Source organism: Xenopus tropicalis, chromosome 4 (genome assembly GCF_000004195.4).
Source record: "Xenopus tropicalis strain Nigerian chromosome 4, UCB_Xtro_10.0, whole genome shotgun sequence".
In the NCBI taxonomy this organism is placed as follows: Eukaryota; Metazoa; Chordata; class Amphibia; order Anura; family Pipidae; genus Xenopus; species Xenopus tropicalis.
The window spans coordinates 98,701,503-98,728,418 of NC_030680.2; the positions used below are offsets into that span (position 1 = coordinate 98,701,503).

Sequence of the window (26,916 nt, forward strand, 5' to 3'; positions counted from 1 at the left end):
TTTTTTCCATGCTTGTGTAGCTAACTAGTAAAATAAAGTTGGGGATCCCTCTTCTAAGGGTTCCCTCTTCTAAAAAGGTTACTAGCCTAGTTATAAGACTAATTTAACTTTTGATATCCTGTAAAATGTAGTACTGGCCCACATGAAATCAAGTTATAAGTGCAAGATAAATGGTAATAGTGTACAAGTCCATGAGGCTCACTGTAAAAATATCTCTTTTCACCTTGGGCATTAGCAATTATTGTACAATTATAAAGACGAGGATAATCTTGGCTGCTCATTTAAAATTTTGCTTAAAGTCCAGTTTCAACCAAAAAACACATGGCAAAAACTTGGCAAAAAATTAGAGGATAATTTAATATATGTCAAATAGCAAATAGAATATTTTGTCAAACTGAGTTTTACATGATTCAAAATATGCAGAGAAGTAATACACATAATCATGAGACAGGGTGCATCATGGTTTAGAGATCAATGTAAATTTTTCAAATCATGATCAAGAAAGGCAAATATTTTTAAATATTTTTCTCACCTTGATACATTAATAGGTATCCCCATGTGCTGTACTTAACGTATTGCTAAAGTGAAGATGAATTAAAGATAATCTCGTGCTACTACGAAAGGGGTATTTTTGCCCTTAGGCATATTAATATGTGGATGTAAGTGTGACAGCCCATGTTATGAATTTCGATAAATATTTAAACATTCATTCACTTGATGGAAGATAATTTGCACCAAAGTTTCCCTGCTGTCACATTTAAATACCAAAATATGCTCTTTGAAATAAGGATGATTTTTTTTGCTTTTTAACTAGAAGCAAACAAACTGATCAAATGGATGCAGAAATACATTGCCAAAGCGTAACAGAAACAATCAGCAAGTGTAATCGTTACCTATAGTTGTATGAATTATTAGAAACATCAATATGTGTTAACTTTCACACAGGAAAAGCATCTTTTAAACCACGGCTGATCCTCAGTGCTACTTATCTGCCCTGCCTTTATATCATCTGACTTGTGGAATTTTGCTTGTCTTTACCCATTTTGTCAACAGCACTAAATCTGCTCTGCCAGAGTTTCAGACGACTGCTCACTGTGTAGTACCACAGACACCATGGGGCAGATTTATCAAAATGTGAGATTAGAGCTCACCAAAGAAAAATTCACCCACTTTCTATCCTGTGGGATTTTTAGAAGTATATTTATTAAAGGGAGAAAGTTAGAGCTCACCATTTGATAAATATGCTGCTAAAAATCCTATAAGAATGAATAGAACGTGGGTGAATTTTTCTGTGATGAGCTCTGATCTCACATTTTGATAAATCTGCCCCAAAGTGATGTTATACAGATGTGGCTGCCCAGCTGCCCAATTTTCCTGGAAAATTTTCTTAAGAGTTGGCACAATTGGTAACAAGATAATTTGATTTCTGTCCTGGACACCATGCAGATTTTTTTTTACAAGGTTAAAATCAGACCGGTATTTTTGTAGTACAGTATGTTTCTTTGAAAATAGCTTTTGCAATGTCCTGATTAGATTGATTAATAATAAGCCCCCTGTCACTTTCAAAGAAGCCTTTAGATCTCCAGCGATGGTATTGATTGCGCACTTTGCATGCCCAACTGGGCAATGCTACACACGGGAGGGCAGGCACACTCTAAGTATTTCATAGACCTCCACTATCAAACGCATTACAGCAGTTTCAAAATATTGGTCAGATACTCAAATCCTTGTTCAGCTTCGACTCTGCCAAACTGCAAAATCCATCATTTTTTACCATGAGGTGTAAAATGCCAAAAACAAAGAGTATGATAGCCTGCCGAGCTTATTCAATTTAATTGCATGTAACGCATTCCAGAAATTGGTGGTTTGGGCATTCTTACTAAAAAAGTTATTCCTTGTCTACCATAGAAATTTCTTACCTTATGCCTTTATAGTGTATGATATAACATAAAGACATTTTCTTTTAAGTACCAAGGGTCCCTTTACATCCTACTGGCATATGTTATGGATGTGTCATTTAAAAGCAAAGTCTGTTTCTAATGGATTGGAATGGCTCACGGCCTACCGTTTGTGCTATTTTTGGAAATTCTTGTTTGTTTAACTACTAGTTCACTGGTAAATGGAGTTTCCAGTGTACCTGTTAGCTGGCAAGATACCAACTAGATGTTGACAAAGCCAACTAGAAAACCCCGGTGAATGCTCTGCGTGAACCTGCTTTTATTTAAAGTAGAAAATTGAATAGGCACATAGTTAAAGTTCTGACTGTATATTTGTGCTGTGCGTTTGTGATGCAATCAGAAGCATGAGCAACATTACAACTGACTGTTATTATCCTTGTTTTCAATCCAGAAAAATGTAATAAAGCAAACTTAAAAGAAAGGAGTAGGTATTTGTGTTGGGTAACCAAATAAGTGAACCATAATAGCTCTTTACAAATAGAGTCATTGTACTAGCCACAGTGTTCCCATAAAAATAGCAAAGTAAGTGCACTTGAAACAGGACAGGTCGTTAGCAGATATGTAACGGAAAGCAAATCAGTATGTTGGTTTGTACATTGGTGATAGGATTTTACATTCGCATCTTGAAGCTGTGGAGAGAGTAGCATAAACATTCTTCAGAAAAAAACAGCAATGGTTTACAATTAGGAAAGTCTGTGGTCAGTGGGTGAGATATTTTTTTGAAGTGTATGAAAAATGGCTACATTGTTCCTTGATAAAGATTAGCCAGATTAACACAGGCATTTTCTTTAAAATGTAGAGGTTAAGTCATTTTAGAGTAAATAAATTTCATTTGAAATTTTGTGATATTAAAAAAAAAAAAAGCTGAGAGCTGAGTTTGTTCCTGACACTATGATGGAATTATGAAACAAACATTGGACTTGTTGCTATTGGCAGTTGGATGTGGCAAACTTTACCTATGTTACTGAATAACCCCAATAATGAGAATTAGATGTGCCCAGAAAAAGGCATAAATCATGGAAAATATCACTGGTGCCATGCTGTCTGCTGCAACTAATATCTTTAATATGGAAACTCCATCCTCTACTGAGATTATTTCCTGTCCATACCTTTGCTGTTGCATCACCTGTATAGAATGGGGATTAGAATAAAGCCATCGAGTAGCTAGAGAGAAAGCAGTCCCCATGGTCCTGGGGATGCACCCACTGCTTCCTCTATAGTTGTATAGAGATTCCCACTCCCCAGCTGCACTCCTACCCAAGAGCAAGTGGGGGGCATGAGTGGGCTGGCGGGCGGGGAAGGTTGTTGCTGTATGTGTCTGATCCCTCCAAAGGATTTTTGTGGCGGAAGCAGGCACCATGTAGTTACACCACTGGAATAAAGGCATGACAGAGTATAGTATTTCTGGGTATATGGGTGTAGAAAGACAAAGCACAACAAATTATTTTTAAGTGTTTTAAAAGTTGGTTAGTTTTGGAAGTCAGCGGATAAGGAATCACCTGGCACAGTGAAGCTAATTATTATTATTACTGGAACTTTAATCCACCCTAAGCAAAAGCAACCACATTCCACTACTGGAGGGAGGCCCAAAGAGCAGCATTCCTTCCAGTAATGCCCATTGGCTGATTAAAATTACTAGAAAATCATATCCCTTCTCTTGCCTGATAAACTGTGTTATGGTTTATGGGTCAAGAATTGCAATTGCCTGTTGCAATGTAGTATACATTTTGTTTCATACCAGTAGGCTAAATTGTTAAAAGTCAAATTCAGTCCATTAGGTACAATATCTCACTGTTTGGTGTTGCCCATTCTGGTAATCTATATTTCAGAAGTAGGCAAACATCATTCATGTTAACCTTGACTACAGGAAAAACAAACCTCTGTGATTTCTAAATTTAGCCCAAACCTCAGCATGCCATAGTAGCATAGTTTTCAGCACCTTGTATATACTTTCCATAGCAGATATCCAGTTTCTTTTTATTGAGTTTGAAAAGCTGCAATACATCTTGACGATCAGATATTTTGGTTTGCATAGGTTTCTGGATCTAGGTACCAATAGAATTTTACTAAACCTTTTTGACTCTACTCATCACCTTACAACGTGGCTTCCCATGCTGGGAAATCCCTTTTATGAAGATAAAAATATAAGTGACATTCTTCCAATCACAAGGGTTCATCTGGTCATGGGAATTTCACAACCTCTATTGCAGCAGTTCCCAAATTGTGGGCCATGGTCCCCCAAGACACGGTATAGAATTAATACCACAAGGAGGCATGGGATGTACAAGAAAGTGCACCTGTGTGCCTGATTGCTAGCAAAAGTTTCACAAAACAGTTTTCTGCTTAATAATTACTTGCACACTCCTTTCAGTAACAGTGAGCTGCGCTCTTATTGGAGAACAGAATGCAGCACGCTCCTCGGGACAGAAGAATTCACCGCGTGCTTATTAAGCAGGAAACTGGCTCATGAAGCTGCAACTGAAAACTAAACAAGCAATTCAATGTACCACAAGTGCCTTGCAGCCAAACCCAATTTTATTGTGCAGGCTAGTCCTTTACAGCTTTAGTGCCCTGAGTCTTCAAGCAGTGCACCGCTACTCAAATTTATGTGCACTGCTGCATAGGAATCCTGGAATTGGTGTGCTTACTCCTGATCCATTGCACTAATTTTATTCGTTATCTGGGAGTAGAGCAATGAGGAAGCAAAATGAAAATTTAGAAGAACTGCAATAAGGAGAGATCAAAAGATATATAATATGGAAGAGCAGAAATATAGAGAATGAGAGGTAGAAGTGGTTAGAAGGAAAGAATCATTTCTTTCCATCTGTTACCTAATTGGCTAAAGTGGGCAGAGGTCAACTTATAAGATAATGGGGATGGGAAGGAAAGGGCATAAATGAAAGGAGAACTGTAGTGAGCAGCAATAAGTGAAACATTTTGCAAAAACATTTTTGGTAAAGCATACTTAAGCAAATTCCAGAATTAGACGTTGCAGCTATTTATTCTTCAGTCAATTAAGATCCACCAGATTATTTTATTGCAATATTTTGAGTTTAGCAGTTGGGTATTTTCTCAACCCCTTTTAATAGGTAAGGAAAAACAGACAAAAGAAAGATATTGTAGCGTTATTTCTATGCAGACCCTCTTACAGGGTTTTAACACTTTTTACACTAATAACTCTGGGGTGTCCCTTTAGACAGGCTTGCCTGTATACATACGACGTAATCGTGTATATATACTTTATATGTACACTTAGGTGTATATGTAAAGTGTATTGGTGTGTATTGCCGTAAGCATGTTTATTTCTACCAAATAGGTAATGCATTATGATTAGTGAGGAGCAAATCTTTTGGCAGATATGGATTCGCTTTGAAATTCTGCATTCTGGCATTGGTGATTTTTTTTGCAAAACTGTTACGAAAAGTTGCTGCAACAAAAAAATTGCGGTCACGTCAAAAAAGTAATGGTTTCTTTAAAAAAGTTGTGATTGAGACAAAAAAGTCATTCATGTCAAAAAAGTCACGCAGTAGCCACTTTTGCAAATTTTTAGCCATTTTGCAATTTTGCTATATACAAGAGTATATTTATTTAGCAAGAGCATATGCTAGTTTATTAGGAGAATAGCTTTATTGTGAGAAGGAAATCTAGTTCTTCTTATGGCAAGGTAGAAAAAAAAAAAATAATCAAACAAATTAGACAATACTGTAGTACTGTATTGTAATTTCACAGAAACAAAATGCACTGTCCCCAGGGAACTTAATTTTGCCCTTAGTAGATTTGCCCTTGGAAGAAACAGGGCAGTTTAGTAAATACACAGTACTGCAGTCTATAAAGTTCTCCCCAGGTAAAGGAGCATTGACCATGTATAGTCTCTACTCTTTTCTGTCTCTTTCTCTTGTCCTTTTTCCACTCATCACACAAACATTTCCCTGTCCACCGTTCAGTTCAAATTTTTAGCCAAGAGCATTCACCATAAACAATTTCTCACTGGCTGTTTTCCCTTTACCACAATGAGAGGTGATGCTAGCCAATTAAGTACACAAGGCAGGAATATATCAGTCGTTTGTCACAGCCAACAAATTGACCCCTTCAGAGCCAATGATATGTAATACAACACTTTGTGAAGCAATGCATGGTTGTAGGGGGGTAGTTTCTTTTGTATGTGCCTCTCAAAAAAGATGCATGCTTAATGGGACGTCCTCACAAATAATTCTCTTTTCTAATGAAAGGAACCAAAGGGAAAAGTGGGGTAGTTGATCCTACTCTTACCAATATAGAGACAAATGGTTGCTAAAATGCATTTTTAATAGAATAATATTAATAAAAGACCACCATCATGTCTTATGGAATACCATACATAATGTTACAACACATACAAACAATAAACAATCAAACATGGGTGTTACGTGGCACATATATGTCTCATGGTAAATTGTGTTGCCAGTGTCTTTGAATGGGGGGTGACGTGTGTATTGTTTACACAAAAGATAATTTCCTACTGCAGAAAACTGATCAGCTATGGTCTTCACTTGATAAGCTAATTAGGCTAAAAGAACTGTATTCTCTTAGCTTTGTGTAGGTATGTTGTGCTGTACACATGTAGCATATTCTCCTGTATATAACCCTTATACACCAGATGAAATACTACATGTGTTTATAAAACCACTCTCTGCCGAAAAGTTACAGCTTGTTTTTTGACCATGTGAGGTGAGGGCTATAGACTTTAGTTCGTCACAGGTTAATACTATTTCATATGTCTAAAGCCACTACTACCCACATCCCCACCTCTAATAGAATTCTATTCAGATCTTTCTGAGTGGCTTGGAATCCTCCCCTCTCCTATGTGTGTGCTGGTGGAAGAGCTGAGCCAGTACCCTGCAAGGGGCCCCCAGCACTTGCTGGCAGTCCTGCACTGCTCCGATCAGCACAGATAGTGCTTCAGAGAGGAAAAGAAAAAGAAGGGGGGGAGCATAGGATGAAACTGAGGGTGAGAAGTGGGAAACCGACAGAAAAAAGAAAGTGAAAAGAGAGAGGAATTCATAAAGAGATATATAAGTAGCATAGACAACAACAGTAGAAAAAGAAAAAGATAAGAGGAGAGGAGTAACGTGCAATACACGTGATTTGGGCAAGAAGAAATGTAAGGTACTGTAAATAAAAGAGAGAGAGTACAATATGTTACATAGGTGGAAAGATGAAATGAGTTGCTAGAAAAAGGAAGTTCAGAAGATGTAATTCACAGATGTAATTAGTGTTAGAGGGTATAGCATTGGGCCACAGAGAGAGCATAGACATACTGCACTCACCTCTTTGTTAAATGTTAAATGTGAAACTGAGACCATGGTAGATGAGTCCATTCCAAAGGCAAGGACTTGTAGAAGCACAAAATTAAAATGAAACAATGAATAAATGTCATGTATTTCAGTTTGAGGCTGTGACAGCTTTTCTTGTTTTTAGCAGCAAATATTTTTACTCAGTGGATGGTGTCGAATTCTGATTTTATCACTTCGGTGGCGGATGTTAAAAGTCAATGTCATAGAGTAAATAAAGTGGCACCCAGAGTTAGGAGGCATGCATTGAATTTATCTCACATAGGAGGAATTTGGGATTTGTTAGAGAGCTTCCGTCATTTCTACTTACTTTGTAGGCAGGCCCTGGTCATCTTTGGTCTGCCAGGGATGAATCTGACTACAACCCTCAACATCCCAGAGCCACAATATTGACATCCAGAAGGATGTATTAAAAAATTTTAAACAATATAAAGGACTGAACGGTTTCCTATTGTGCTAAAAATGGGACAACCCTTTAAAAAATGAAGTTTTAGGGTGAAGACACACAGAGCTACTAGTAGCAGCTACTTGTCACTGCTACTAAAATAGACAATGCTGATCATTTGCTGATAATTGTCTCTGTGTGTGTTTTGGCAGAGGCAATTCTCAGTATTGTCTATGGCAAGGAATTTTCTGAAAATTAGTAGCTGTGACAAGTAGCTGCTACTAAGTAGCTCCCCTTAAGATCTAAGAAATGCTAAGAAATTATGATGCTCAGATCTTATGATAATTAAGTAATAACTTCAGTGCTTCCCCAGTAGCCAACGGTTTTATTGTACCAACTTTTGTGACTGGCTCGTGGCCTCAATTAAATCTATTTCATTAACATCACTATTGATTATGCATATTTTTGTTGCTTATTTATGTGCCCAAGGTAAGCTCACAGGAAATCAGAGAGAGAAAAAATCTGTTATGGGTTTTCTAGGCAGGGCTGTCTAGCAACAAATATGTAGAACAGAGAGTAGATGTGAATTTACCTTCAACATTCTGATAAATCATATTACTGCTTTGGCTATATGCTTATAAATAATGTCAACTTGTTGGCTTGCCATCATATGCATAGCAGATGGTCCTATGGCGTACATTAAACTATAAATAGTTCACATTATAATAAAAGTGCTAGTTATAAAGGAAAACATAGGGGCTCATAAAAAAGAATAAGGAGAATAATTAATCCTATGACATCCTAAAATTCCCAATTGTTTAACCCTCTTTATCTGTGCCAGTAATGTCTACTTGAACCCATACGAGCAGAGCCCCAGTATTACTTTCTATCTACCCCTTCTGTCACTTGTAATTGAGGAGGAAAACTTTGGTTGCAGGAAATGCTGACTGCTCATTGGTCACAATAGGTGTCTAGACCTGCAGCAAAGTTCATTTTTTTGTTCCACCCTGTGTGCACAACAATTGTTCAGCTTCCATATGCTAAATGATAGATATGTATATGACTGCATAGGAATATTAATGGAATATTAATGAAATACATGTATAACGTAGCAGAACAGTGTTTTATGAGTAGAGCAATCATTTTGATCAGTGTTGAAAATTTATTAAAACAGTCAGTATGATTATAGGCTCTTTTGCATCTATTACTAATTTAGAGAGTCAAAAAACAGGAGGTTAAGGAGGGAAATTAAGAGGATGCAGAGGCGATGAAAGAGAGGTATATACATTGCCTTAAACAGTAGTGGATATAGTCTAATACTAGCAAACGGGAAACAGGTACAATTTTAAACTATAGATAGGGATGCCCAGACTGTGGCCCTCCAGTTGGTTCCAATACCCCTAGCTGGCAGACCACAGGGGTTGAGAAAATATAGACATAGGGAGGGAGAGTGCGAGACGTGGGGTATTGGTGGGCAGGATTATGATGTCAGATCTAAATTACTAGATGAGGAAAACACTGAAATTGTTCTACATTTTTTTTTGTTGTTCACTTTGGGCTGCCAAAATTTGAAGTGAAGAGTGGTGAGCTAAGGAATGAAAGAGGGAGAGAGAAGGGGGTGGAGAAAAAGACAGGGGGAAAGAGAGAGCCTGAGAAGAGACTATAAACAGCCAGTGATCTGGATGTGAAGCGATACGACTTGTTATGAATGGATTACTAGCTGCAGCACAAGGAGCAGCACTGCCAGATAGAACACAGCCAGCATAGGTGATCTGAATGCTTGCAGCCCTAGGTAAGAACATGCTGCTGCTGCTTTTATGAATGAGGTGCTGTCCTCCCACATCTCCTTGCTTTACTGTCTGACTACGTCTGTGAACTGGTGACCCTACATTTCTCTCTCCTGTCTTCTGCTTCAGGCTCACGTTCTCTAATTGCCTTTTGCTTTTTCTGTACTTCATGCTTATCTCCAAATACCTTGATTTTCGTCTTTAGTTTTTTGTTCTGCATTTCCTTCTCTTGTATTAAAAAAGGGCTTGTACCTCAGTGGTCCCAGTCACAGACACTGTGTGGGTCCTCTTACACCATGTGTAATTGCCACTAGAGATTAGGTAGAGAATTGTGAAGTGCATTTATGTAGATTAAAAGGAAATTAAGTATTCTCATACTTAACTTTAGCAATAATTTATCATTTCCAGTCCTCCTTACTTAAATACTTTGTGAAAAATGGAAATGCAGTCGACAGTACAGAGAGAACGTGACTTTGTGATGTTCATTGCTAAGTCTGTGACTTCACAGGACAGGCAGGCGGGAAATTAGACACTAGAGATTTCAAAAGCCCTTCTCCATACAACTGCCTGCTCCGTCCTTCTATGTAACATGCAGATAGTAGGTACAATGTGCTTGTTCCTGTGAATATAAATAGGATCACCTGAATAGGGGGCTGCTGCAGAAAGGGGATTTCACAGAGAGAAGGGAGGAGTTTAAATAAGAAAAAATAATGCTCGGGTGGCTAAAGAGAAAGGCAAAGAGTCCGAGAGTGAATAGAGGGAAGGGGAACAGAAAGAGGGGCACCACAGAGGGGCAGATGGGGAAAAGGACTGAGGTATAGGAGTGGAGAGCAAGCAGAGAATGAAGAGAGATTTGTGGAAGGTAAGAGCTACAGGTAGGTCAGCAGACAGATGTAACGTACATGAAACATGATGCTGAAATTGATACAAACCCAACAGAATTAAATGCGCTCGTCGTTGAGTCATTTTCCAGATGAATAAAACTATTAGTGCTTATTCATGTGCAGCCTTTCTGCATTGAGATCTTGGGTACACAACTAATTGAGAAATGTTTTGTTAGACACCTGATGGAAAGATTTGAGTCCAGATTACAGGATATTTAGACTACAGAGACTGGCTGGTTAACATGGCAGATAAGTAGGGAAGCTGGACAGATGCTGGAGGATACACTTCCACCCAAACAACATATTAGAGCACAGCTTAAAGGTGGTCATGGTGGGAGACATGGGTGATGTTACACTCTCAGCATATTAACAACCTGGCTAGAGTGGAGGTTGCAGGAATCTTCTGAGGTGGAGACCAAAATCTGAGAGACAGTTGTGCTAAGGAAAGGCAGATCCTTGCAGGTAAGTCACAGAAAGGAAAGTCACTCTCCTCTTTTTGGATATGATATCTCACAATTTAAGTCCCCAGAATGATTAAACATAATATTTTCTACAGCATAAAGTAAATACAATCCTGTGTGCCCTCAGTTTAGAGCTAAAATAATAAAATGTTTTCCTTATTATATTATATTTTTGCTCTTATGTTTCTTATCAAATTAATATCTCAAAAGTTTTGTTCTTGTATCTTATTGGAAAAGTTGAGTGACATGAGCCAAGCATTGTGTCGGGAACTAGGGGGTACTGTAATGTGAGCTAACTGCAAACTGAGATTGATCACTGCTGCTTTATGTTATTCAGAAGACAGAGTGTTAAAATAAAATATATAGGAGGTATGGAGAAAGTTTCCTGATTTATCAGATGGTAAAAATGTTCTGGCACTGAGGCACCCCATGGAATATTTATAATATACATTTGCCTGTTATCTCTCTAGGTGCCCTAGATGCATGACCAGAGCATCTCAAAATCACAGCCAGATGTTGTTAGGATATAGCATATGGTACCTCTATGTTCCGCACACTACTCCACACAGTCAGAACAATGCTCAATTCAGCTAAGTCACCTTGGGCAGAGCCACCTTTTCTGGAAAAGATACCAGGTTTCCTATATCTACTATACTGCTTCCCTGTTACCATTGACATCAGTCATTATTTTCAATAGTTAGCCTGTTAAAATACCAACCAAGTGGCAAGCCTATGTGGGGCTTTGACTATTCTATTTATTGACTATTCTAATTTAAAGTGCACTGCTTTTAGGCTATGTGACATCTATACACATGTAAATTTTTACACACTGTAAAATTTCCCTCTGGTTAATTATAGTGAACTCTAGCTTTACAATTTCAGAAATATTACCCAATTATTATGCTTAAAAAAACACTACATGGTGACAGTTATTAAAACTTGAACAATGGGTCAGATTCGATTCAGTGAGAAAAAGTTATCTCATGGTTTATCACATGAGAGGAGAAAAAACTTTTCTCCTAATTCAGTTCAAGTTTTGTCCTATAGACTGTAGAGTGTTCAAGTGATAAACCGTGAGATATGTCTTTCTGAATTGAATTGCATCTTAAATTGAATCTTGTCCTTCAGTTTTCCAGTGATAAACCTTTTTCTCACTAAGCTAATTCTGTCCCAATGTTATTATTAGACATGAGATTTGGTTTGCAAAAAACAGAAAATGAACTGCCTGAAACAATGGGCCTGATTTTGGTGGGAAATCATTAGTTTTACATTTAAGCCTGTTCTGGTAGCAGAAACATGTAAAACTGTCAGTATGGTGGCTCCAAAATGCTGACATTCTGCAAATATCCAAACTTTCTGCATTGTTTATCAATTTGTATTATCATCTTTTCATCCACATTGCATAGAAAAGCTAAAAACCTTTTGTATAATATTCCCATTAAAATTAACTGACAGCATGATATAGATACTGATATTCCGATATTTAAACAGTTTTTCTTCTTTTTCTCTGTTTGCGTTAATAAATAATGTGCTCTTCTCTTTTGCCTCTCTCTGAACTGAAAATGAAATGCAGTCTGGTCCTGGGCTCATTAACACTTGGAAACAAATTTATTAGTATTGGAGTCGCATTCTTTCCATGATTTGATAAAATTGTAAAGAAAAAAAACTGTCACAAATATATTAGAGTTTTTCAAACTCACTTTATTGCGATTTAGCAAAAAGGCAAAAATTTATATTAGAACCAATGTAAGACCAGTTTAGATCCTCTGAAAGTCAAGTAAAAGAAGGGGGTTAATAGTATGTGAAGCTGCACTGAAGTTATTTAAATTTAAAATTTTGCATTTTTTTTTGAGTTGAGTCTTTTTTCTCAACTACAATAGAAAATTTGAAAAAAAAAATGAGAAAAAAGCTTTGCTGTGATTTATTTTACTCAAAAATAAATAAATGAACCCCTTTACACCCTCTTAATTATAAGGTAGTAATTCCCGTTTAAATGAAGAACATATTAATATATAAGAAACTGTATGTAGGAAAGTTTAATGCTGATATATAAGAATGCTTAATGCTTATTTAGTAGGGAATTTTAATGTCTTATTGGTGCTACATTAAAAATTACTTTTGCTAATAAACTTTATTGGGCATTACTACTGGTTATTCTGCTCTATAATTATATCAGGTGAACCTGACATGATACCTCTGAGGAGGTAACAAATCCACTGAAACAAAATAAGTGCCCTCTAGTGGCCAAATTATATGAAAGATGGCAGAACACTTGCATGGTTAAAAGAGCAGTATTTTTACTGAAAAAGAAAAGCCAAATTGGCATGTATTGTTTTGTAAATAAAGGTTTTGCCTAATGTCTCTTCATTAGTTTCATACAGGCAGTGCGGCTTTCAGTTGGCATTTAAGTTGTGATACTGACAGACACACTTTAGGGCTGTCTGCTATTGGCTAAACAATAAAAACCACAGCTGGCTATTGTAGACTTAGAACTGTCAATAAAAGTAATTTTTATGCAGTTTCATTGATTTCTAAACTAACTGCATGTGAGCTTGATTGGCTAAAATAAAAATAAACAGAATTTGTCAACTATTACAGTGAATGATCAGTCACTGACCAGTCCATAGTATTAGTGCAATTTGGCCATCCTCATGTATAAATGATAATAACCCCTCAGGACTGATTTGATATTCCCCAATTTAGTTTATGAGTGGTCAACATAAAAGTCCCAGAATTCCTTCAGCATATGAGGTGCCGGGGGATACCGTAAGCTGCAGCTGAGCTACCTCTGAAGCCCTGATCTTCAGCATTTCAGGCCAGCTACATATGTAGAACATTAATTGATAACCCCTTGACAGACATTTTGTGAAAAATTATACATATTCACAGCACTAAAAATTCATGAAAGAAGCAGAGTGTGATCCAAATGATAAGGTAATTAGGTTTCTAACAAGTGAATGCAATGACAAAAAAGAAACACTAGGGCTAAAATGAAGCTTCGGCGCTGGCAGATTTCCCATAACGTGGCTCTAATAATGATATTGTCACTGCCGGAATTCAGTACGTACTCAGTGTGGTTTAGCTGTCATTTTTGAAACAAGCATTTAGGAAATTGGAGTTCAGAGTAACTATATTCTGATTTGCCAGCACTGCTACCCTGTATGGCATAGGTTTATGTTTATGTATCATTTTAGCTACTGCAGTGTACCTGCATAAAGACACTGGGGGTCATTTATAAAGTTCACGCAGCACATATTTTTTCACAAATGGTTGTTTTGAGCTTTCCCTAAATGCTTACATTTTGCACTGCTGTTAAAAGGAATTTGTGCTCTAAAATTCACAAATGAGATTGTGGTTTGGATGAGCATGCCCTCTGTGTGTGTTTATCGTGTGTGAATGGATGTATGTATATCTTTATTTATAAAGCGCTACTTATGTACGCAGCGCTGTACAGTAGAATACATTTATACAAACGGGGTTATTAAGATAATAGATAAATACAGAGTACAACAATAAATACAAATAAATACAAGATACAGTTGCAATAAGAGTCAAAAACACAAGATGTTGGAGGTCCCTGCCCCGTAGAGCTTGCAATCTATATGAATATAGCACCGTTTTTCACTTTGCAAATATAAATTCAGTTATAATAATAATCTTGTCCAGTTTTATAAATATAAACATGGGCAGGGCAAATATGTTCACTGTGTGAATTTTTTTTAATGACCACTGCTGTTTATACAATTGAAGTCCAAAATATCCCAAGCAACTTTAAAGGGTCAATATATAAACAATATATCTCTTTATTTAACCTTTCATTGGATTTATATGGGGAAATATTTCACCTTAATTCCTTCTCACTTTACTCAAGAGTCAAGTGCCTTAGTCATATTCCTTTCCTATGTTCATGATCTTCAGGGGGCACAGGCAAAAAGGAACAGAAGATATTAAATATTATGCAGGGAACTTTATATCTGTCTGTATATCTATATTTATTTATATGAGCTGGACGTAACATACTGATTTCTCCAAGATAATATGAAGCCATATTACCCCCTTGGACCAGTTACCCACCATAAAACAGGTAGTGGTGCCATTAGCTGGGGAAAGTGGAAAGAAAGTCAGAAAAGTGTACTTTGGAACTAGCGATAAGCACATTTTTTAGGCAGGCATGGATTTGCAGAAAAATTCTGCATTTTGCCATTTTTTACTGCAGTAAAATTTTGCAGCCAAAAATTGGCGCTTGCATCAAAAAAAGACGTGGTTGCAATCAAAAAGGCATGGCCACACAGTTGTACGATGCTTTCATTTCACAAATTTTTAACCGTTTCGCACATTTTTCAACAGTTTTGCAAATTTTTCGCCAAAGCGAAATGGGACAAATTTGCTCATCACTATTTGCAACCCATAACACCTCAATCCATGCCCATACCCGCATCCACATTTGCTTATGTGCTACCTATCTAGCGCCTGCATTATTAATGGGTATTCTCAGATACCTGACATGTGGATACAAGTGATTTAATGTGGTTAGTATCTGCAAAATTGTTAATGAACCTAAACTGTTCTAAAAGATCTTTCTCTGTTTTATTTCAACCCCCCAAATACACTTAATTGTTTTGCAAATTAATCCTAAAGGGAAAATATCCTGTATGTATAACAATTTAAAACTACCCTGAACTGTTCTAAAAGATCTTTCTCTGTTTTATTTCAACCCCCCAAATACACTTAATTGTTTTGCAAATTAATCCTAAAGGGAAAATATCCTGTATGTATAACAATTTAAAACTACCCTGAACACTTTTGCAATTTACATAATGTTCTTTCTTATGATATACAGCAGTTTTACACTTACAGTATAATAACCCCAGTGCCCCCTGTTGCTTGGCGTAGGCAGTGGCTGGGTAGAATGGCAAGAACTAATTTTACTAAAGCAGCAAGGGCCTCTTGATCCTTTCTTCCTCAGTTCTCTCTCTCTCTCAATGTAATAGGCCTCAATGGCTCACAAAAAACATAAATCTTGTGATGCCCAGAAGGGCAAAATCAAATGAAAAAAATAATTTTTTGATGTATAATTGTACCAGTCACCATTTTTGTAGGTAATATATGGAGCTCTTCCAAGACTTACTCCTGCCCTATGCCCTCACACTCACTTTGTCCTTGTATTTAACCCATTCCCTAACATTTTTGACTCAAGCAATATCTCCCAGCCCTTGGTACTTGCTGGCAAAATTGGGAAAAATGTCCACTTTTTACTTACACAGTAAAATGTTCTATAGTTATTAAGTGCAAAAAATCTGAAAACTCGAATGTAAAAGTTCAGCATGTAAAAGCTTGAGAGTTTATGTAGTAGTCAATGGGAGTTGCCCTAGGCAAAATTCAAGCCATTTTTCAATTCAAGATTTTCGAGTTTTTTTTTAGATTTTGTAAACTTCAATAAATCAAGGTATTCAAGTTTTTTTATATTTTTTTATAGTTAAGCAAATATTTGATTCTTTTTTAAAATGCTAGTTTATTCATAGAAAAAAACCCCTCTAAGATTTACAAACACAAAAAACTCTAAAAATTGATAAATAAGCCCATGAGTGTATAAAATCTGTTTGCTGTACTGAAATTAATACTGACTGAATACAACTCTTCCATGGTTGTATCATATATATATATATATATATATATATATATGTTTGAAAGGCGATAGCATAAAATATATGGTGCAAATCTGTGGCAAACATAAAATTAGCATTTCCTTTATAAACCCATAGCAACTAGTCATTTTTTTTTTTTAGCCAGCTGCAGGTAAATTAAATTACTAACTTTTTTCCCTGGACTCTGTTTCTGTTTAGAACAATGCACTGGTCAAAGGATCTTTAATTATAAGTACTGTGCTGCCATCATTTTAATATCTTCCACGCCCCCCTTGCAACTATCTAAGCTTGGCACATACAGTATAGTAAAACTGAAAAAAGCTTGATGTTATTATGTAGGAACTGGCCTTTGCTACTTCTAATTGTACCCAAAGCCTTAGCACCATGAAGTGAGCTAAGGCATGAGGCAGAAGAAGACTTATTTATTTCTTCAATGTCTTCTATTACAAAAATTGGATGAGCAGACAAACTATTGTGTGCAGGAGTATAGTATTTGCCATTGAAAGATGAAAGTCTCTTTAGAATGCATTTGGGCGGGAACCATGGCAACTGTATTTCTGCCATTTGCTGTGAAAAAGCTACCTTACTCAAAGAAAGTGGAAATCGTGTATCAGCTTAGAAGTCATCTCCCACAAGGTTTGAAGGAACAGTTCAGTTCGGTGTAAAAATAAAACAGGGTCAAATGCATAATAAAACATATTTCTTGTATACTAAAATGTAATCTTTAAAGACTGCAGTGAGCAGATGTCTAACATAATAGCCAGGACACTATTTCCTGATTTTAGCTCTCTAACTTCTTAGTTAGTCAGTGACTTTAGGGGGGCCATATGGGACATACAGTGGAGGAAATAATTATTTGACCCCTCACTGATTTTGTAAGTTTGTCCAATGACAAAGAAATGAAAAGTCTCAGAACAGTATCATTTCAATGGTAGGTTTATTTTAACAGTGGCAGATAGCACATCAAAAGGAAAATCGAAAAAATAACTTTAAATAAAAGATAGCAACTGATTTGCATTTCATTGAGTGAAATACGTTTTTGAACCCCTACCAACCATTAAGAGTTCTGGCTCCCACAGAGTGGTTAGACACTTCTACTCAATTAGTCAACCTCATTAAGGACACCTGTCTTAACTAGTCACCTGTATAAAAGACACCTGTCCACAGAATCAATCAATCAAGCAGACTCCAAACTCTCCAACATGGGAAAGACCAAAGAGCTGTCCAAGGATGTCAGAGACAGAATTGTAGACCTGCACAAGGCTGGAATGGGCTACAAAACCATTAGCAAGAAGCTGGGAGAGAAGGTGACAACTGTTGGTGCGATTGTTCGAAAATGGAAGGAGCACAAAATGACCATCAATCGACCTCGCTCTGGGGCTCCACGCAAGATCTCACCTCGTGGGGTGTCAATGATTCTGAGAAAGGTGAAAAAGCATCCTAGAACTACACGGGAGGAGTTAGTTAATGACCTCAAATTAGCAGGGACCACAGTCACCAAGAAAACCATTGGAAACACATTATACCGCAATGGATTAAAATCCTGCAGGGCTCGCAAGGTCCCCCTGCTCAAGAAGGCACATGTGCAGGCCCGTCTGAAGTTTGCCAATGAACACCTGAATGATTCTGTGAGTGACTGGGAGAAGGTGCTGTGGTCTGATGAGACCAAAATAGAGCTCTTTGGCATTAACTCAACTCGCTGTGTTTGGAGGAAGAAAAATGCTGCCTATGACCCCCAAAACACCGTCCCCACCGTCAAGCATGGGGGTGGAAACATTTTGCTTTGGGGGTGTTTTTCTGCTAAGGGCACAGGACAACTTATTCGCATTAACGGGAAAATGGATGGAGCCATGTATCGTGAAATCCTGAACGACAACCTCCTTCCCTCTGCCAGGAAACTGAAAATGGGTCGTGGATGGGTGTTCCAGCACGACAATGACCCAAAACATACAGCAAAGGCAACAAAGGAGTGGCTCAAGAAGAAGCACATTAAGGTCATGGAGTGGCCTAGTCAGTCTCCGGACCTTAATCCAATAGAAAACCTATGGAGGGAGCTCAAGCTCAGAGTTGCATAGAGACAGCCTCGAAACCTTAGGGATTTAGAGATGATCTGCAAAGAGGAGTGGACCAACATTCCTCCTAAAATGTGCGCAAACTTGGTCATCAATTACAAGAAACGTTTGACCTCTGTGCTTGCAAACAAGGGTTTTTCCACTAAGTATTAAGTCTTTTTTTGTTAGAGGGTTCAAAAACGTATTTCACTCAATGAAATGCAAATCAGTTGCTATCTTTTATTTAAAGTTATTTTTTTCGATTTTCCTTTTGATGTGCTATCTGCCACTGTTAAAATAAACCTACCATTGAAATGATACTGTTCTGAGACTTTTCATTTCTTTTTCATTGGACAAACTTACAAAATCAGTGAGGGGTCAAATAATGATTTCCTCCACTGTAACTGTTCAGTTAGTTTGTGAGCAAACAGGACAGATTAAAATGCATAAATGAAAAGTTATGTCCCATATGTACCCCCTCATGTCACTGATTGGTTACTGATTACTAACTGCTTAGAGAGCTATAAAGAAGGAAGCAGTGTTCTGGCTATTGTGTTAGACATGCATTTACTCCTGCCTTTATAGATTACATTTTTGCTTAACTAACCATATTGAAAACATTTTTTATTTTGCACAGTCTATTTTACCCAGTTTCATTTTTACACTGAACTGTTCCCACATAGCAAATTATCAAAAGACTACATTTTTGATATACACAACCTTGTGTGAAAGCAACAGAACAAATTCATAGTTCAGGAAGGCATTAAATCAACACAATGAGGCGGTTTTATCCATCACTATTTCTCAACAATGATGATTTCTTGATAAATAATAGTGACAGTTCATATGTCCAAGGTCTGACAGTATTTATTGCCATGATATTAACACAAATAAACATTCACTAAGGTGCCAGACCCCAAAGCAAACATTCAGCACCCTATCCCCTTTACACATTTAGATTCCAGAGGAATCATAGCAGTTGCAATTGGCTGTACTGCTCCCTGGAGCCAACCTCAGCAACCTCTACTCACACATTACACCACAAACAAGAGCCCCTACATACAAATTCTTAGCATCACTGACTTATTGTGTGTGTGAATTTATTTGTCAAAGAGGTTGTGTTTAAATAAAGTTGCAAGTATAGATGAAGTACAGAAGAATGGCGGCATTGTTTTCTCTTTTTTCTTTTTCATTTAAGTGTCCATAACTTACCTGTATTTGATAAACATTATTAATCATTGCAACTATCACTGCTGTCCCCATAATCTTGTTAAGGGAGCCAGGAAATGAGAAATCAAAGTCATGTTTAAACAAAATGTAAATCATTCATTTGAATCAAAATATACGTCTTGGGCCATGGCCATTTTGCAACCTAGTTAAAAACATTTATGAAAATAACTTTTAGCAACAACTTGTATAAGTTAAGTTGTACGGTATTGCAAATGATTCCATTGTATATCTTCTGCCATGCTCCATTTAAATTGTGTTTTCTATCCTGGTTAGGAGGGTTCCAACTTGCTGCGCTTCCCTTAAGGCTGTGCTCTGAGATGAGAGACTCCTTTACCCTAATACCAGAGCCAGCTTAGATCCTTGTAGCTGATGTGCCCTGTAGGCCAAGGTTGTCCAACTATTGTCCAGTTCTGCCAAGGGAACCTGTGTGTGATCCGTTAATGGATTACAGCTTCTTTTACAGGGCTCCCAGCCATTGGGAGCTTTATCAGCAGCTGAAAAACCACATGTGAGATATTAATGACCTGTACCAAAAAATTTGAAAAAAAAAATTCTGTGTGGTGCTAGAGATTTCTGGCAGATCACTGAAGTGAAATCTCTTTTTTTTACCATGGCACGGTTTTGCTTTAGTACTATGTACTACAAGGTTTCCACGCTACCTTGAAAACTCTATTCTTTTTTTATTCTTTTGCAGATATTGGGAATATTCAAGTACTATTCCACCAGCATATGAAACACCGAAGGGCGAAGCATATAATGCACCTCATGCACTAATCTGGGAAGAAAAAGTATGGAAAATGGTGAATTGGGATTGATCCACTTCATCCTAACGTCCAACAGGCAGTCAATTAATCAATTAATTGATTTGATCCAAATAGGTCACTCTCTCTGGTCTAGAACTGAGCCCTCTTCTAGCCTATTCTGTTCCAATAATCATCATACATTTGCGTCCATACGTCATATAATTACCTGCTTTAAACTAACATTTTTAAGTTGATTTTTCCCTCCACCCTAGCCCTCTACTGCATAAATGATGCTCTTTATTTTCTGCTGCTTTTCAGTACCACTAGTTTGGTGTTCTGCATCTGAATCCTTGGTCTTCTATTAACTAACTTCCTGATCTTTCATGGCGTTTACCATGTACAGCTATTAGCTTGCCTTAGTTTTTAATTGAAAGCCATCTATATTTCTTGTCACACTGTCTCTGACACAACTCTCAGAGGTCTTGTCTTGTTCTGCATATCTTTGTTTTCCTGCACTAGTAAAGGCAACTCTCTGGTGACTTTCTTCATAAATTTACATAAAACACAACTGTACTAGCCTTTGCGGACTATTGCAAAAATATATTCAGCGAGAAAGAACATGAAGAAATATTTAAATGGAAGAAGCATGGGAGTTGAAAACGTGTTAAGCATATGTTACACATGTGTTAGTTTAAATTTTGGCCGAGAACACATGTTTGGAATCTGTTGGGAGCTGTAACATCACAAGTACGACTGCAAAGAATCTTTATCCTGAAGCTCCTGCAATACGCAGAGAAAACTGACAGTGCTAATAATTCCCACCTTAGAGAAATGTGCAAAGGCTAAGGACTTTTGAAAGTGATCAAGTAAATAAAACATGGTGTTCTAGAGAGAACAGAGAAGGAAGGAGGTGTGAAAAGATACTTGAGAATAATGGAGAGAATATAATGAAGGCCAAAATGTAATTCCAAGAGAATATGGAAAGAAAGACTTGAGTTCACATACATAATAATTTTTTTTCTCTATTTACGAGAAAAAAGAGTTTATTACATGAAAAGAAAACCGTTTCAGTGATTAAAATGTTCTTGTTTTGGTACCTTTTTAGCCAACAAATCTTACATCAACCCAACTCTGAAATATCTGCCTGCTAATTATAAGAAAAATTAGAGCAAGGAAATGGAGCTCCTTGGGTTATATGTTTGGAGTGTGTGCCTCTTGTGCTGTTGGGCTAGACCTCAGAGAGATGACCCTATCCATCGCCATAAACAGGAGTTGCGGGTAAGGGAAGACCATTTGCGCCAGCAATCCCTCAAAGAACCTTGCAGGTTGGGTAGAAATACAAGGTCCCAATATGATCCTCAGTATAGCCATTTTAAAGCATATCCTGCTCAGAAGCATCATTCCAAAGCAGAAAAAGGAAAATTAAGAAGCCACCAACATGGATCAAACACATTTGAGAATGGACAAGTAAAAAAAGAAAAGGTTTCAGTAAACACAAGTGCATCACAGAAAACATTGCAAGGTTACAGGCCCAGTAACCAAATAGTTTTAAATGGAAAGGTGTCTAAAATGGTCAATGGAAGTTACTCTCAGAACCAAAAGTATAAGAGGACTATAAGACAAATAGCTCAAACTGCAGCAAAGAAAAGAAATCCACGTCATACAGCAATAAATGTGTCTGAAGAGATCATGTCAGATTACTTGATGCCTATAGACCTGTCTCAAGATCAGTCCATTCATGGCTCCATGTATTTTCCTGGTGTCCACAGCCAGCTTGTATTACGTCCAGATGTTGAGCTACAAATACCTCGGGAAAAATTCACGGTAGAGATGTGGGTGATGCCTGAAGGAGGGCAAAATGACCCAGCAGTGATAGCAAGTAAGAGCCATAATGATCTATGTTGTGTGTTCTGTTCTGTTTATTGGCACTGCTGACAACCATCTGGTATTCATAAATTGATTTAACTTAACATTGTCTTCCAACCTCCTATTTGCATCAGCAAGCAAAGAAAAATGCTATGACAAAGAAAAGTATGGGAACCATGCAGCCTTTTAATAGCCTCCTACAATGAGTTATAATATTATGTGCAATTGGACCACTTCATATTATTTTAGTGCAGAATTTGACAAAGCAACATGTTTTTCTGCATAATCTCCAATAAGAACATACAGTATAATCACATATACTGCTGTCCAACTTCTGCAGTGCCAAGGGCCGAAATTTCACTAGCATACATGGTGGAGGGCCGCTAATGGAAGCCAGTTTTAAACACTCCCCTTTTTTAAACCACACCCACATCAAACCGCACCTATTTTATCACAATGGTGGTAGTGCCCAAATGCTTGGTCCTTACTGCGGGGATATCAACTGTCATTCATATGTGAAATAATTATATTATGTAATATTAAGATATACCCTTAACTCCCTATGCCTCCTCCTCCCCTGTTGACAGCAACACCCAGCACAAAATTACACACCTTAGGGACTATTTAATGGCTATTTCCAACTGCTAACAAATTCTCAGAACAAACCCCTGCCAGGTTCACCTCCCACAGGCAGCATAGGGCAGGCAGAGTATGGCACACACAGGCAGCACTCTGCCTGCCCTATGCTGCCTGTGTGTGCCATACTCTGCCTGCCCTATGCTGCCAGTGTGTGCAATATGCTGCCTGCCCTACCCTGCCTGTGTGTGCCATACTCTTCCTGCCCTACCCTGCCTGTGTGTGCCATACTCTACCTGCCCTCTGCTGCCTGTGTGTGCCATACTCTGCCTGCCCTATGCTGCTTGTGTGTGCCATACTCTACCTGCCCTATGCTGTCTGTGTGTGCCATACTCTCCCTGCCCTATGCTGCCTGTGTGTGCCATACCCTCCCTGCCCTATGCTGCCTGTGAATGCCATACTCTGCCTGCCCGTGCCATATACCCTCCCTGCCCTATGCTGCCTGTGTGTGCCATACTCTGCCTGCCCTACCTGTTTGTGCCATACCCTCCCTGCCCTATGCTGCTTATGTGCCATAATCTGCCTACCCTATGCTGCCTGTGTGTGCCATACTCTGCCTGCCCTACCTGTTTGTGCCATACCCTCCCTGCCCTATGCTGCTTATGTGCCATAATCTGCCTACCCTATGCTGCCTGTGTGTGTCATACACACAGGCACCATAGACCAGGCAGTACATACAATGTCTGAGGTGTGAACAGGTGAACAATGTGGGTGATTACAGCCCGAGCCTGAGGTGTGAACAATGCAGAGGATGAACAATGCAGGGGATTACATGTTTAAACAATACAGGGGGATTACTGAGGTGAGAACCATGCAGGGGGCCAGTTAATTTCCTGATACCATTTAAACCTTACTCAAAGGTAAGCCATCAAAGCAGCCAGACAGGTGGGGGGCCACACAGAGAGTTGTTGTGGGCCGCATGGAATGGAGACTCATTTAATTAAGGTGCAATAGTCAATATTAAACAATCGGCAATTGCCTTTCATCCGTCTACTACAGGCATAATCTGTTGTAATGAAAGCAAATCTCTAAAAGTTTGGCTTCTGTCTGGCTGTATAAGAAGTATGACTGGCAACTGGTGCTATGAATCAACCATTCTATAGATGTTTAATGTTAGTAAAATTAAGATAGAAGTTATTTGTTTCTCAGCCTGGGCCTGGCAATACAATTTGTGTTTGTGTTGCGCTGTAAATCCCATAACCCATCACTGTCCAAGGAGATACCCCACAAAGAGATGATTTCCAAAAAAATCAAGATGTATGAACAGGGGGTCTGCATTCCTATATGTGTATGTACTTAATGTACAGAAGTATACCCCCTATTCACCAGTAGTTTAATACATAGGTTTGTGCTGAACATAAAAGGGCAGGAGACCCCCTTGTTCAACATGTTTCCTCAAAAACCTTTTCTATTTGATATTTCTCAATACCTATCCTTGTAACACAATTCTAGATCTTATTATTTTCTTTTGTTTAAAGAACATTAATATTGGCAAGTCTCTGGAAGGCTGGGGAAATATGTTTATGGCGGCATATGGTAATCATTGCATTTATGCATTACGTTTTAATTAATGTAGACTATTGCATTTTAATGAAACCATTTACCTCTAAATTACATCTTCTGCAGAAAGGAACTTTGACTTTCTCCTGCTGATGAAAAGCTTAAATTACTTAATATGCTTTTTTTTTAAACCTGGTAGTGAACTGGGAAGCAAAATCTCTTCTATTTCAATTATTATAGTTATTAAGATAATGCCAACATATTCTCAGGAGCTTTACTCGGTGGTAGAAACAAAGAACATATAGGGGAAATAAATGCTTTCCCGAGCAGAAACAGGTCTAGGAAGGCAGATGTAAAGGGAAATTACAATGCAAATATAGCTTAGCCAGTTGTAGAGTTTATCTTAGTGGATAATATATTATAAAAGCTAATGATATAATTAAGTACTAAGGAATTCTATGTCCATGCAAGAGTGCAGGAAAGGGTATGATACAGGTCATGAAACTTTTTATATTCTCATCTAATGGCGCATGGCTTCTTATAATACACATTTGAATACAATGCCACACTAGTGACATTAATAAGTACCAATTATAACCAATGACATTGCTAAGAAACATTTATAAGCATATACTTATAAGGTGTAACTTTATTTAGGCCTTTAAGAAGACCATTTGGAGCAGAACCTTTAAAAATACCATGTTTTAGAGTACAGCATGGCGATAACTGGATTCCATGAGGTCTTGCTGATCACCATGTTTCATCCTATAATTAAAAATCTGGAAGGTCCACCAAGTGCGTGCTCCAGCCGGCACAGTTAGTTGAGATCCAAAAGGGAAAAGACTGTTCATGGCTTTTGGTTTATTGTAGACAGGTAAATATGTGGATTCAATTATCCAAGTGCCCATTGTTAAGAAAGAAGGTTGTTTTCTGTTGTGTCAAAATAGTAATACTATTAGCACAATACATTAGAGTAACAAGGCCACAAAGTAATGGGAGGATGAGCTGGATTTGTACCCCTACCAAATCAAACAATGGACATTCTGACTGAGATCCTGTTTGGAGCTCTTCATAGAACGTTTGCTTTTTTACAATTATTTACAGGCTGTTATTGCGTTTATTACAGGCAGTGCAGCTGAATAGGGTCTTCACTTTGGTGTGTACTCTCCCTTCCTGCAGTAGATAGGGGGTTAATTATATTATCTTAAGCACCCAAATAAAATAATAGTATCCAAAAAGCCAATTGTCCAGAAAACTTATGAGAAGGCCATCTCCTTTTTAAGCAAATAATTAATATTTTTAAAAATGATTTCCTTTTTTCTTTAATAATAAAACAGATCCTGACTAAGCTGCGTGAATCCATATTTGTAGCAAAACAATTCTACTGGGTTTATTTAGTGTTTAAATACAATTTAACAGGTTTTAAGTATGGTGATCTCATTTACAAAAGATTGCTTATCTGGAAGACCTGAGTTCCCAAGCATTCTGGGTAATAGATTTTTAACCTGTTATCATATTAACAGGCTTGAGTTAAAAAGGTGAATGGAATATAGTAAATTGGCTAGTAAATTGGCACAATGTGTGTTGGTTGAGTTGTCATTTAGTTCAAACATTCAATTTGTCTCTTTTTGCATCTCTTTTTGTATCTAAAGCCTAGATTAAGAAGTAGGGCAGAAATGCTTTACATTATATTTCGTGCTTCTGTACCAGACCAAAACAGCCACAGCCCTTTAACAGGGAAGATCCATGTCATAAATCATTTAATCATAAATAAATAACAGAAAACCAGCAATAAAATGTTAAAGGCATGTAAAAAGGCATTGCATAGGAAAGTTTTAATCCCAATAAGGACTTGTTTAAGGCATTAACAACAATGCATAGAAGGTGAAATATATGTTAAAAAGAATCATAAGCAGCTTAAATACAAAGAGAGTATATTGGTTAATTAGCTCCAGTTGCAATAACCAAAGTAATCAGTAGAGGTCAGTGTATTACCACCAATAAAATATCTATTTATATGTGGCATACACCAGTGCATTTACAGTATGTAACCTTTTACATAATGAAAGCATTATACTTGCATTGATGCGGTTGTAGAAGAGGGCACATTGACAAAAGGAAAGGACACGATGGAGACTATTTGTCAGAAGGGAGAATATAAGAGCCTCAGAATGAAAAATCTATAGATGCTATCTGGGTAACAACCATGGGTGATATATATATAATGATATCTATTACTGACACAGCTCTTCTCTGATAGAAGAAGGGGTCCTAAGAGTTCCTCCAGCCTGCAGTCTGACAAAAACAAGTCCTGCACATAAAGAGAACACTCCATTCTCTCTCTTTATATTAGTAGAAAAAGACATAGATAGATAGGTAGATTGATTGATAAATAGATGATAGATAGATATAGTATCGAAATCAGTAAGATTGCCCAGTA

The 26,916-nt window shown here is 37.6% G+C and overlaps 1 protein-coding gene across 1 annotated transcript in view; it reads left to right on the forward strand.

Moving 5' to 3' along the window:
- The first annotated feature begins 9,321 nt into the window (after window positions 1-9,321).
- Window positions 9,322-26,916, forward strand: part of pappa2 (pappalysin 2) — a 70,912-nt gene continuing 53,317 nt past the window's right edge. Inside the window, exons 1-2 of the mRNA XM_002931469.5 lie at window positions 9,322-9,465; window positions 20,426-22,353. Of these exons, the coding sequence (XP_002931515.4) occupies window positions 21,651-22,353 (703 nt within the window). The 5' untranslated portion in view covers window positions 9,322-9,465; window positions 20,426-21,650. The remainder of the gene's footprint in view (window positions 9,466-20,425; window positions 22,354-26,916) is intronic.